At 46.9% G+C, this 14,073-nt stretch overlaps 1 protein-coding gene across 3 annotated transcripts in view; it reads right to left on the reverse strand.

Moving 5' to 3' along the window:
* SLC2A9 (solute carrier family 2 member 9) overlaps window positions 1–14,073 on the reverse strand; it is a 216,777-nt gene that overhangs the window by 79,111 nt on the left and 123,593 nt on the right. For all 3 annotated transcript variants that reach the window (XM_042251651.2, XM_015096629.4, XM_042251652.2), the window contains exon 9: window positions 9,953–10,063. In XM_042251651.2, coding sequence (XP_042107585.1) covers window positions 9,953–10,063 — 111 coding nt within the window. The remainder of the gene's footprint in view (window positions 1–9,952; window positions 10,064–14,073) is intronic.

A 14,073-nucleotide genomic window follows, 5' to 3' on the forward strand; every position in this document is an offset into this window, starting at 1 on the left:
CCAGGGCTTCCCAGGTGGGAGGCATACTTTGGAGAAATGGGCTCCTGGTGCAAAACTACTCACCTGCTTGGGGATGCTGGGCCCTCACTCTGCACCCCGCTTCCTGGCTCCCCTTCCAATGCTCCCTCCCATGAGGAGGAGCTCTCAGAATGTGAGGGTCCCCATGTCCACAGGCATTCTTCTCACCAGGCAGTAGATTATGTCAGTGCTTCTTGAATGATGATGTAAGCACCAGATATGAAAAGCTGCTTAGCCAGAATTTTACCTTCTCAGCTCTAGTGGGTGCTGCCCACTTGGATGGCACCCAGGGCAGCATCTTCCAGGGAGCTTGGGGGCCGAATGAGAAGCATGGTTTGATTTTGGTTGATGAGGCCCCTTCCTCTGCTAAGCTTCTGAAATCTTTGTTACATAAACTGGTGACTTAGTCTTTTTAGTGGAAGTGGGGGGTTGTTTCTTCCTGCCAAGCTGTGGCCCAAAGAAATACTGCAGAATCGTTCTTCATTGATGGAAGAGTCTCCCCATGTCAGGGAGGATTGAATGAACTCAGCTTTGAGGCCAGCCGTAGAGCACCTTCAGTCTGATGAATCACTGGGCAAAGTAGCCTCTCTTCAAGCCTCCTCATGCTCTCCCTGCTTCTGTCCTCACCACCCCTGCTCACATCTGTTTACAGTGGCCAGAGAGGTCCTTCTAAAATGCAACAAGACACCCTGCTTCGACACCCTTGGCTGCACTCCCTCCAGCCCCTCCAGCCCCCCAAGCTGTCCCTTTAACTTGCAGACACACTCCTGCACCTGCACAAAGCCCACTCTAGACATCCTCCACCCGCCTCTCCAGATCCACGTGTCCTGGAGGAACACCAGCAAGATCAGATCAGCAGCCCCCTTGCCCTCTGCCTCCAGAAAAAGTGAAGTTGCTCAGTCGTGTCCAATTGTTTGCAACCCCATGGCCCTACCATGCTCCTCTGTCCATGGGATTTTCCAAGTAAGAGTACTGGAGTGGGTTGCCACTCTCTTCTCCAGAGGATCTTCTTGACCCAGGGATTGAACCTGGGTCTCCTGCATTGTAGGCAGACGCTTTACCATCTGAGCCACCAGGGAAATCCAGAGGGTGTCAGCAAATACGGCTCCTATAAGAAATCAGAAGGAGGAAGGGAGTGGGACCAGGTGCTGGCCCCTTGGTTCCCATCCTACCAGCACATTGCGGCTGCTGGGTCCTGATGAGTGGTCCCCTAACCCTACAGATCTGCCCATGCTGAGTTAATCTGCCCTCCGGGCCCTCTTGTTCACTGGGCTGGGTTGGCCCTCTCCTGCCGGGGTCTGACTGATGCAGGCCTTCCTTCTGGCAGCTCCCTCTGCCGGCAATGTTGTTTTGTTTTCACTTTACAGCCACGTGGCATGTGGGACCTTTGTTCTCCAACCAGGGATCGAACTCATGCCCCCTGCACATGGGATGAGGGGTCTACCTGGCTCCAGTATGAGCTCCATCAATTACATCCAAAATGACCCTCTTTCCAAGTCAGGTCACATTCTAAAGTACTAGGGGTTAGAACTGCATGCTATGAATTTTCAGAGGACACAGTTCAGACTATAACGATAATGAGCATTTATTGAGTGCCTGCTCCATGCCAAACACTGTGAATTACTGTATGATTCTCAGGATACACCTGTTTAGATTAGGATTTGTTCTCACCCCACCACTTACTCCAAGAGAAAACTGGTGCCCAGAGAGGCTAAATAATGGGCCCAAGGTCAGCCAGCTGGTAAGTGCAGGGCCTGGGGACCACATCACACTGCATCATCACTTCCACCCACTCTCTCCTCTAACATGCAGTTGATCTGGGGCTTGAGACTGAAGGAAACACTCAAGGTTTTGATGATGAAATTGTGAGACTTGCTGGGAAGCAGAGTGGGTGGTGGAAATCAGTAGATTTCTTTTTAACTTCAGGTTGATGACATAGTCCATTCCCTGACAATTGCAAACGCTTACTGAGGAAGGAGGAAGAGTGGTTTATGTGAATTCTGCTTCCCCTGATTTAAAATGCATCCCTTAATGGAATGTCTCGAATTCCACAAGCCGGCAACGTGGCAGCGGACCCTCGGGCTCGCGTGGCCAGAGTGACACTCCGTGGACCTTCACTCATCAGAGAGTTAATGCTGGGTCAAGAAGAGCAATTTGGAAAACCAGCGCTTTCTGCAAGATGGCAGTTATTTACAGCTGCCCAAGCTGACTGGCAATGCCAGGATCTGAAATTAATTGCAGATCAAATGAACAAAAATGTCTTTCTTGGTGTTTTTAGGGCCCAAAGCCATTTTAATAGACTGTCAAAAATCTCAGTGAGAAGAAAGGAGGAAAAAAAAATAAAAACTTGGCAAGTCCTTTTGATAGGCAATTACTGCCCAGGGTTGGAGGAATAGTATGTATATATTTGGAAACAAGGTAATAAGAACTTGGAAAGGGGCAAGTGTTAGTCGCTCAGTCATGTCTGACTCTTTGTGGCCTCATGGACTGCAACCTACCAGGCTCCTCTGTCCATGGAATTTTCCAGGCAAGAACCCTGGAGTGGGTTGCCATTCCATTCTCCAGGGGATCTTCCTGGTCCAGGGATTGAACCTGGGTCTCCCAAAGAATTTGCAGGCAAATTCTTTATCATGTGAGCCACCGGGAAGGGGCTAAAGATGTCTGAATCCTGACTGTCAGGACCACTCAGTAGACCTTCATATACTTTGGGTTTTGTTTCTATGACAAATTTTGTAAGGTGGTGCATTAGTTTTCTGTGGCTGCTATAAAAATTTACCACAAACTTAGTGGTTTAAAGAAACATATATTTAGTCTCTCACAGTTCTGGGGGTCACAAGTCTAAAACAGGCCTCATGGAGCGAAAGTCGGTTGTTGCAGGTTTGATCACCAGGCCAGGAAGATCCCACGTGCCACAGTGAAACTAAGCCCATGCCCCACAACTACTGAGCTGTGCTCTAGAGCCCTGGTGGCTCAGATGGTAAAGCGTCTGCCTGCCATGAGGAAGACCCGGGTTCGATCCCTGGGTCAGGAAGATTCCCTGGAGAAGAAGGAAATGGCAACCCACTCCAGTACTCTTGCCTGGAAAATTCCATGGACAGAGGAGCCTGGTAGGCTACAGTCCATGGGGTTGCAAAGAGTTGGACACAATTGAGCAACTTCACTTTCTAGAGCCTGGGAACAGCAACTTTTGAGCCCAGGTGCCTCAACTACTGAAGCCTGTGTGCCCTAGAGCCTATGCTTCACGACAAAAGAAGCCACCACAATGAGAAGCTGCTGCTGCTGCTGAGTCGCTTCAGTCGTGTCCGACTCTGTGCAACCCCATAGACAGCAGCCCACCAGGTTCCCCCGTCCCTGGGATTCTCCAGGCAAGAACACTAGAGTGGGTTGCCATTTCCTCCTCCAGTGCATGAAAGTGAAAAGTGAAAGTGAAGTCGCTCAGTCGTGTCTGACTCTGTGCGACCCCATGGACTCAGCCTACCAGGCTCCTCCATCCATAGGATTTTCCAGGCAAGAGTACTGGAGTGGGGTGCCATTGCCTTCTCCAGAGAATCACTTGCACTGAAACAAGTAGCCTCTGCTTTTTGCAACTAGAGAAAAAGCCTGTCGACAGCAATGAGGGACCAGCGCGGTCAGAAATAAACAGATAAATAAAATTATTTTTTAAAAAGTCAGTTGTCGGCAGGGCTGTGTCCCTTCTGGATCTGTTCCTCGCCTTCCCCAGCTTCTCAAGGCCTCCTGCACTCCTTGGCTTGCGGCCCCTCCCACCATCTTCAGAGCCAACATTACACCACCTCCGCTACACTATCGCATTTCCTTCTCTGATTACAGCTCTCCTGCTTCTCTTATAAGGACGCCTGTGATTACCCTGGACCTACCGGATAATCCAGGATAACCTGCCCATCCTAAACCTTTGATTTCATCACATTTGCAAATAACCCCCCCATCCTAAACCTTTGACTTCATCACATTTGCAAAACCTCTTCTGCCATGTAAAATAGCCTATGTGTGTTTCCAGGAATTAGGAAGTGGACACTTGGGGAGTCGATATTCTGCCTTCCACGGGTGGGCATGTTTATGTACCCAATTTAAAGATGAGTAAAGAAATTCAGAGATCTTGGGCAATTTCCTTCAAACCACTCAGCTGGTAAAAAGATGATTAGGATTTGAATTCAGAGCCACAGGCCCTAGAGCCCAAACTCTTTCTCTCCTGACACATTGTTCCATTACAGACTCCCAGCCTCATGCTGAATTTAATCTCATGATATTCCCAAGGATTAGTGTAAATGCTACCATTTTTAGGACTGCTTCCAATGAACTAGTCTGCATCTTCAACTCTCCTAGAAGATAAACTAGGAGGGAGAGCAGATTGGGAGCTTGGACACAAGGTCATGGGGCAGGCTGCCCTTCACCTGGCTAACTCCCGCTGGCCCTTCAGCTCTCAGACTCTTAGGTCCCTCCTCCAGGAAGTCCTCCTGGAATCACTCAAAGGAGAGCTCATCCCAGTGCTACACGTGGCACATGTCTGTTTCTATGTCTTTCTCCTTAGGTCACAATAATGTTACTGGTGACTCTGAAGCACAAGCATGATATAAGCCACTCAAGAATGAGTAAGTCCACCAACACCTGGGGCTTCCCTGATAGCTCCCTGATAGTTGGTAAAGAATCCGCCTGCAATGCAGGAGACCCTGGTTTGATTCCTGGGTCTGGAAGATCCCCTGGAGAAGGGATAGGCTACCCACTCCAGCATTCTTGGGCTTCCCTTGTGGCTCAGCTGGTAAAGATGCCTGCAAAGAAGGAGACCTGGGTTCAATCCCTGGGTTGGGAAGATCCCCTGGAGAAGGAAAAGGCTACCCACTTCAGTATTCTGGCTTGGAGAATTCCATGGACTGTGGAAGTCCATGGGGTGGCAAACAGTTGGACACGACTGAGTGACTTCCACTTTCAGCAACACCTGGGCTTCCCAGGTGGTGCTAGTGGAAGAACCCGCCTGCTAATTCAGGAGATGCAGCAGATCTGATTTCAGCCCCTGGGTCGGGAAGATCCCCTGGAGGAGGGCATGGCGACCCCACTCCAGTACTCTTGCCTGGAGGATCCCTTGGACAGAGGAGCCTGGCGGGCTACAGTCAGACACAACTGAAGCGACTCAGCACACACACATGCACCACCAACACTATGACGCCGACGTCCCTGCTCCAGGCCCTCACCGAGATGCCCGCACCTCTGGAATGTTCAAGATCCAAATGACTGGCCCATCAAAATCCACACTTGGAGAAGCGGGCAGACTCTTCAGAGGCTGTGACCCCTAGCTCTGATCTTAGAAAAGTCCTCTCTTTTTCTCAGGAGGGCAAAGTCATTTTCCTCCTTCCTGGGACTAATCCTCATAAGAAGGACTTCATCAAAGGCTGTCGGCTCTACTAAGGATGATCTGCCAGCCAGAGAGTGGGCGCCAGAAGCCAGGGATCAGAGAGACGGAGGCTGGAAGCATCACCACGCCCTCTGTTGGCTCCTTTTTCAAACAGTCACTGGACTGCCAGGATTGACGTGGACCTTCCTGAGACCTCAGGTAAAGCACTCAGGGTCTTGGGAAGAGAGAGGCCTTAGATGTTAGTGCTCCCCACGCCCTCAGGTTCTGACCTACTGCTGTGGGATCCTGGGATCCTAAGTAATTTCTTCTGGTCTTGGTTTCCTCAGATGGTTGGATGGCATCACCGACTCGATGGACATGAGTTTGAACAAGCTCTGGGAGTTGGTGACGGACAGGGAAGCCTGGTGTGCTCTAGTCCATGGGGTTGCAAAGAGCTGGACACAGCTGAGCGAATGAACTGAACTGAACTGGCTTCCTCAGCTACGGAAAGATTGCGAGAGACCCTGAAAAGTCCTGCTCTCTGCAAGAATGTCCACTACAGCCTTATTTAAAGTGACAAACAATGGGAACCTACCTAGCCAGAACTAGAATAGTTCACACTCACTGAGTTACATCACGCGCCAGGCACCGTGTGCATCACTAAGCATGTGCCCACTTGTTTAATCCTCATTCCTTCCCTATGAGGCGGGGATGGTGTCCTTATTATAGAAATGGGGAAACTGAGTCACAGAGCTGTTGAATATCTTACTGGGATCATGCAGTTTAAAAGGGGTAGAGCTGGGATCAGATTCTGGGCAGCGTGGCTCTGCCATTTGAGCAGAGACACTCAACAACCTCACCCCATAGACAACGGTTAAGGATACAGCTTTAGAGCCAATTCTTGAAGAATGATACAGCTTTCACAACTAGTGTTAATTCAGAGGGGGCAACAATCTGCATACTTTTTCTGTATATGTATCATGCTGCTGCTGCTGCTGCTGCTAAGTTGCTTCAGTCATGTCCGACTCTGTGCGACCCCATAGACGGCAGCCCACCGGTCTCCCCCGTCCCTGGGATTCTCTAGGCAAGAATACTGGAGTGGGTTGCCATTTCCTTCTCCAGTGCATGAAAGTGAAAAGTCAAAGTGAAGTCGCTCAGTTATGTCCAACTCTTAGCAACCCCTACTTCAATAAAAATTTCACTGGTGGCTCAGAATCGCCTGCAATGCAGGAGATCTGGGTTTGATCCCTGGGTCGGGAAGATCTCCTGGAGAAGGAAACGGCAACCCACTCCAGTATTCTTGCCTGGGCAATCCCATGAACAGAGGAGCCTGGCGGGCTACAGTCCACCGGGTCACAAGAGTCAGATAAGACTTGGTGACTAAACCATCACCATCAATAAAAATTTACTCAAATAATAAATAATAAAATGGAAAATTATTTGGACATAAGTTTAGGTGAACAAAAAGCAGAATTAAAATTAGTCTAAAGATAGGAGTTTTTAAATTATAGTTGATTTACAGTTTGTGTTCAGTTCAGTACAGTTCAGTCGCTCAGTCGTGTCCGACTCTTTGCGACCCCATGAACCGTAGCACGCCAAGCCTCCCTGTCCATCACCAACTCCCAGAGTTCACTCAGACTCAAGTCCATCGAGTCGGTGATGCCATCCAGCTATCTCATCCTCGGTCGTCCCCTTCTCCTCCTGCCCCCAATCCCTCCCAGCATCAGAGTCTTTTCCAATCAGTCAACTCTTAAGGTGGCCAAAGTACTGGAGTTTCAGCTTTAGCATCATTCCTTCCAAAAGAAATCCCAGGGCTGATCTCCTTCAGAATGGACCGGTTGGATATTCCTGCAGTCCAAGGGACTCTCAAGAGTCTTCTCCAACACCACAGTTCAAAAGCATCAATTCTTCGGTGCTCAGCTTTCTTCACAGTCCAACTCTCACATCCATACATGACCACTGGAAAACCATAGCCTTGACTAGATGGACCTTAGTCGGCAAAGTAATGTCTCCTTTTCAATATGCTATCTAGGTTGGTCACAACTTTTCTTCCAAGGAGTAAGCGTCATTTAATTTCATGGCTGCAGTCACCATCTGCAGTGATTTTGGAGCCCCCCAAAATAAAGTCTGACACTGTTTCCACTGTTTCCCATCTATTTCCCATGGAGTGATGGGACCAGATGCCATGATCTTCGTTTTCTGAATGTTGAGCTTTAAGCCAACTTTTTCACTCCCCTCTTTCACTTTCATCAAGAGGCTCCTTAGCTCCTCTTCACTTTCTGCCATAAGGGTGGTGTCATCTGCATATCTGAGGTTATTGATATTTCTCCCGGCAATCTTGATTCCAACTTGTGTTTCTTCCAGTCTAGCATTTCTCATGATGTACTCTGTGTATAAGTTAAATAAGCAGGGTGACAATATACAGCCTTGGTGCACTCCTTTTCCTATTTGGTTTGTGGTATATAGCAAAGTGAATCAGTTATATGTATATATTTATATATATGTACACTTTTTCATATTCTTTTCCATCATAGGCTATTATAGGATGTTGAATATAGCTCCCTGTGCTGTACAGCAGGACTTTATTGTTTATTTTATGTATATCAGCGTGTATCTTCTAATCCTAAACTCCTACTTTGTCCCTCCTCGCACACCTTTCCCCTTTGAAAACCGTAAATTTGTTTTCTATGCTTGTGAGTCTGTTTTGTTTTGTAAATTAGTTAATTTGTGTCATATTTTAGACTCCACATATAAGTGATATCATAATGTATTTGCCTGACTTACTTCACTTAGAATGATAATCTCTAAGTCCATCCATGTTGCTACAAATGGCGTTATTTCATTCTTTTTTATGGCCAAGTAATATTCCATTGTATATATATACATACACCACATCTTCTTTATCCATTCCTATGTGGATGGACATTTAGGTTGGTTCTATGTCCTGGCTATTGTTAACAGTGCTGCTACCAACACTGGGGCGCATGTATCTTTTTGAATTATTATTATTCAGTTTTCTCTGACGATCTGCTCAGGAGTGGGTTGCTGGATCAGAGGCAACTCCAGTTTTAGCTTTCTAAGGAAACTCCATACTGTTCTCCACAGTGGCTGCAACAATTTGCATCCTCATTAACAGTGTAGGAGGGTTCCTTTTTCTCCATACCCCTTCCAGCAACTGTTATTTTTAGACTTTTTAATGATGATCATTCTGATTGGTGTGAAATGATACCTCATTGTAATTTTGATTTGCATCTCTCTAATAATTAGCAATTTTGAGCTAAAGATAGCATTATACTGAGTAAGATTAATACAGCTGTCTATGTCTAGAGAACAAAAGAAATTTTGCCAAACTTACCTGGGTAGTATGATTGTAGGTATTTCTTCTTTGTTTCTATTTTCTGTATTTTATGAATTTACTCTAATGAGCTCATGTTGATTTCTTATAGCAACAAAATACACAAAAACCCTCAAAAAACAAACCCTGTAATTTTCCCATCACTTTCATTCCAGGCTGACTGTGCTTTCTTGCTGATCAATGTCAAAAATTACTAATGACAATTGCGTGCAGTCTGTAATTTGAGACAAGAATTCTGCGAAACTTCCAGGTTGTGAAACATCAAGTTATGTTTTCCTAACAAAAAGACCGTGAGTGGAAAAAGGGAACAAGCATTGGGTCTCAACAATTTCATGACATGCGTTTTAAAAGCATCTTGTTAGAATGCTCCATTAAGAGCAAGGAGCAAATTAAACTGTTCTTTTGAAAATGAGGCAGGAATACAATTAGAAGCCTCTGCCTGTTGGCACTGGCATCAATCTTGGCAGCGCAAATCAGTGAGCACAAGTGGAAATAAATGAGCTACTTCATCAAGGTCAAGGTAGAGAGAAAGGAATAGCTCATAAAGGGGGAAACTGAAGAACAGAGAGGTGGAATGCATTGTCCAACACCACACAGTCAAGAAGTTCCAGAGCCAGGATTCAATTCTGGTTTGGTCTGATTGCAAAACCTGTGCAATTGCTGCTAGATTCTGAAACCCCTAAGGTTTTATTTTCCCCTCAGTGTTTATTTTACATACTCAAGTTGAGAAAGAGTGATGAGCTCTATGTCTCTCTTCTTTTGAACATTGTGGCTTATCATTAAAGCTTCCCTCTTGAACCGATGGACTGAAGTGTCCTTTCTCCTTTCTTTGCCTGGCAAACTCCTACATGTTTGGGGGTGGTGATGATAGCTGATAGTTTTAAAGTCATGGTAACAGAATTTGGGTTTGTACAGACTCTAATCTGGTCTCCCAGGGAGCTATGGCCCTCTTCTCAGGGTGCCCATCACAGTGTGTCATTTGGTACTAGGTGAGAGTTCAAAGAAAGGAGTTACTTATTAAAAAGAAGACAATAGGGAAACAAGATGTAGATAAGAATGTTCTGTAGATGGCTGAAACATCAGTGATAACTGCATGATAAACTCCCCAAATTCAGATACCTTTGGAGCGACAAAGGGAATATTCCTTTAAAGACAGGCTGGTTTGTCCCCTGGGGGTTCCCACAGCACTGTTTAAACCCCATGATGTTCGCAGGAATAACCCTCGGTTTACTTACAGAGAAGATGGAAGCCAGAGTCTCAATGCCACCTGTGCTCAAGGTGATGTATGGGATCTTTTCTGGAGTGATTCCAGCTTTTCCAAAGATACTATTGGTGTAGAACCAAATCTATAAAGCAGGAGAGACAAAGAAGGTAGAAGGGTCAGTGAAAGGCATCTGTTCCCTAAACTAAATTCAGGTACAAGATGGTCTCTGAGATTTGCTGCTAAGTCCAGAGGGATGAAGTGGAGCTATGAGCCAAGGTCACGACTTATTTTTTCCTTCTCCCATTACTAAAAGAATGTCTGCATTACTGGGAGCAACATGTGCTTAGCTAAGTGTGGCAATGAGATAAGAATAGAAATCTTGGTGGGGTTTCCAGGGATTCCCCTTAAAAGCAGGTTTTCACCAAAGAGGTGTGATTCCATTTTTGCCCTTCTTCTTTTCTGCTCTCAGGATGGTGAATGTGATGACTGCAGCTTCAGCAGCCCTCTTGGGACAGCACTGCTTTTAGCCCCCAAGGTAACATTCTGAGAATAAGAGACGGTGTCTGATCCACAAGACATTTTACTATCATCTTTTGGAAAACTGTCAAACTAAATCTATAATGGGTACAACGTGAATGAAGCTCCTGCGAGTTCCACAACTCTCAAGCTGAATAACTATACATAGAACTCTTATGGGATGAAAACCACCTATTCAGATGCTGGAGCAGGAAGTTAGAAGGAGACTGTGTCCGTACTCACTAGGGGTGATTTTATAGTTTATTATCCAAACCTTGGCACTTTGGAGAGTGTTAATAATGTTTCTAGGACATCAGGCATAAACCAGGGCTGCCTTCTGCAAACCGTGGTATGCGGTCCTGGGGCTACTGTACCAGCCCTTTCAATTTCCTTCATGTGAGAGAGAAGGCCTAGTGTTTAGGTCGCTGTTGAGGTTTCTGCCACATGAGGTTAAACCTAACCTTAACAGACACTCACATGATATCAGACACTCACAGGGCATCAGAAAATCAGTGATTTGGAGTTTGGAGACCTGGCTCCATCTTGAACTACCTGTGTGACCTCAGACAGTTTTCTCTGTCCAGCTGAGATTCCTTCTTCTCCTTGGTCAAAAGAGGATAACCACACACCCTTCCTGGGAGATGTTAGGAACTGGGTAAGGATGGTCACTATTCATTGATCCAAACTTTTGTATCAAAAGGCTGAACATAAATCATTTGTGTTCCCTCAATCCCAGCCATTTCCTTGAAAAAACAGTTTACAGAATGATAGAAACCCACACACATCTAGAGACTCTCTGGAGGAGGAAATGGCAACCCACCCCAGTATTCTTGCCTGGGAGATCCCATGGACAGAGGAGTCTGGCAGGCTGCAGTCCACGGGGTCGCAAAGAGTTGGACATGATCAAGCATACACACAGACTCTGGTAAAAACTATTGCACATAATTATCTGACCTTGTGGGCACTGATACATTTGGTGGCAAAAACGGGTTTTAATGTTCACATAAAAGACAGACACTCCTGTCTGTGTCTGCCTCTCATCTGATTGAGCTGATAAATTAGAATTTTAGACTGTATCTTTGCTGTCTCATCCATAGGGTAGAGAAGTGACTCCTGATAAACGCATTAATTCCTAGAGCTCCTAGGGCCAAGACACAAGCCAAAAATTTCCCAAAAGCCTCAGTTTCCACTGGATTTGTTTATATGTTGAAGGTGACTGTGATCCCCAGCACATCTTCAGGGTTGGATGAGAGCAGTTTAGAGCCTTTCTTAATCTTCACCCAAACTCATGGATTTTTCAACAGTCAGTGGTCTCTCTGACCATGCCCAGTTGAAGTTGTGAAATGAAATATTTCCAGCCATATCCATGGGCAAGAAAGGTCACAACCATCAGCAATTTCGTAAATGGGAATGAGGGTTCCCCAAAGGGAACACGATGCCAGTGATCCAGCAGATACCATCACCCCCTACGATGGTGATTGCTGAGGAACTCTGGGGAATGCAAGCAGCCATCCGCTGAGTCTATTCTGTGAGGTGAACAGGGAATTGAGGATGTAAGCAATCAAGAAACAGGAATTGGCCCCAGACAACTGAGGTGCACGAAAGGAGTGAATTCAGAGAGCCCAGAGGCTTTCATCTCCCCATAAACGGAAGAACACGAAATTCATAAACTTGATATCTGATTTTCCTTACCTCACCATAATCTTTGATGTTCGGACTGCCTGCTCCCTTTTTTGCAAACTTGTATATAGCCTGACTCCACCTCCTACCTCCTTGGAGCAGTTTTCTCAAGGCTACTGAGATGCTGCCTCCCAAGTTTGGAGGCTTTAACTTTTCCACCAAAGAAAACAACTCTACTTTCGGGTTGTGACTTTTTTTTTTTTTTTTCCAGTTGACACTCCGCTGCAAAGGTGGAGGCTGATGTTTGTGTTATTCTCAGCGTCAGCCCCGAAACCCACCCCCCTGACCTGTTCCTCTGTCAGAAGCTTCCAGTCTCTGATGTCACGTGATCTGTGTTCTCCGTGGAAGTTGGCACCACGCTCCTTCCTGCCCCTCATGCCCCTTCCCATCACAGCTTCTTCCCTGCCTCCAACTCTCCCTGGAGCAACACGGCCTTGGGCACTCCTGGGGGGTTTAAATGTTAGTGAAGAGTCACTGTGCAGAACACTACAGACTCACAGCGACAGTTATTAAGTGGCCCTCTCCTATGTGTGTGCTAAGTCACTTGAGTCCAACTCTTTGCGACCCCATGGACTGCAGCCCACCAGACTCCTCTGTCCATGGGGAGTCTCCAGGCAAGAATACTGGAGTGGGTTGCCATGCCCTCCTCCAGGGGATCTTCCCCAGCCAGGGATCGAACCCACATCTCATAAGTCTCCTGTATTAGCAGGTGGGTTCTTTACCACTGAGCCACCTGGGAAGCCCCCAATCCTCTTGTACTTTATATGCATTTCTGCAGTGATAGGCAGAAATCAGTCCTTTGAACAGTCTCCCCATACTCCCCATAGCGAGGAGGACCTGCAGGATTGGCCTTGTCCCCATAGGGAGGGCCCGCGCATCACATGAGCTGCCTGTCTCACTTGGCTTCTTCCACGAAGCCATCTCTCTCTCCCTGCATCATCTTACAGAGACGGACGGTAACTGCCTCTGTCTCTGCTTCCGCTGAGGTTTATTTGATCTGGCAGTTTGAGGGCGTTGAACTGCACGGAGACACGAATTCTGGAGCGTGTCCCATGGCGGACCCTCCCACGGACTATGATTTGTGTTGACCTCACCCCAACACAACCAGGCTCTCTCTGGTTGCCTGATCGTCTCCATCCACTGAGGCAGACGGTTGAGTGGAAGGAGCTGCTATTCTGGGAGGCGGGCAAGGCAGGATTTCAATCCCAGGGCTGCCTCTGGTGACCTGAGGGTCTGGAGGCAAATGATTTCACGTCTCTGAATCTCTGTTCTCTGAAAGTAGGTAATCATACTCTGTCTTGCAGGGTGGTGGTGAAAGCTTTTTAAATGAAAGTTTTCTTAAAGCATCCTTTCTCTAATGGGTGCACAACAAACAGCGGGGATCAGTCTAGAAGATTCCCATCTCTTTGTGGAGATGCCACCGCTCCTGGGTAAAGGAGGACACGGAACAGTTGTGTGCAAGCCCAGGGTGAAAGCATCTCTGTATCTGCCTCCATCTAGCCTCCTCCCTGTGGGATGGACCTGTAACCGGGAAGGGTTACTTTTAAGTTTACACTGGATCTGCTTCTGTGACTTTAACTCTTTTTTGTTATTATAAACGTACACAATGGCCTGCCCCAGGGAGATAACCTGAGCCTCCCACCTGTGAAAGACTGGAAGAAAGTCAAACTAACACATTCCCCTGCCTGAAGCCATTCTAGGGGACTTTTGCAAGGATTGAATCATCTTTTTACCTTATTTCCTCACCTGCCCCCACCCCCCGACCTCTGATCCATAAAAGAACCTGGTAACCAGGCCCTGACAAGGTGGTTATTTTGAGGTGTTAGCCTGCCATCTTTTCGGTCAGCTGGCTTTCCAAACAGTCATTTTCTTTGCCTCAACAGCTAGTCTCTCAGATTCGCTGGCCAGTCATGCGGAAAGCAGAGCGAGCTTGGACTCAGTAACAGACCCTTAAGG

Source organism: Ovis aries, chromosome 6 (genome assembly GCF_016772045.2).
Source record: "Ovis aries strain OAR_USU_Benz2616 breed Rambouillet chromosome 6, ARS-UI_Ramb_v3.0, whole genome shotgun sequence".
Taxonomy (NCBI): domain Eukaryota; kingdom Metazoa; phylum Chordata; class Mammalia; order Artiodactyla; family Bovidae; genus Ovis; species Ovis aries.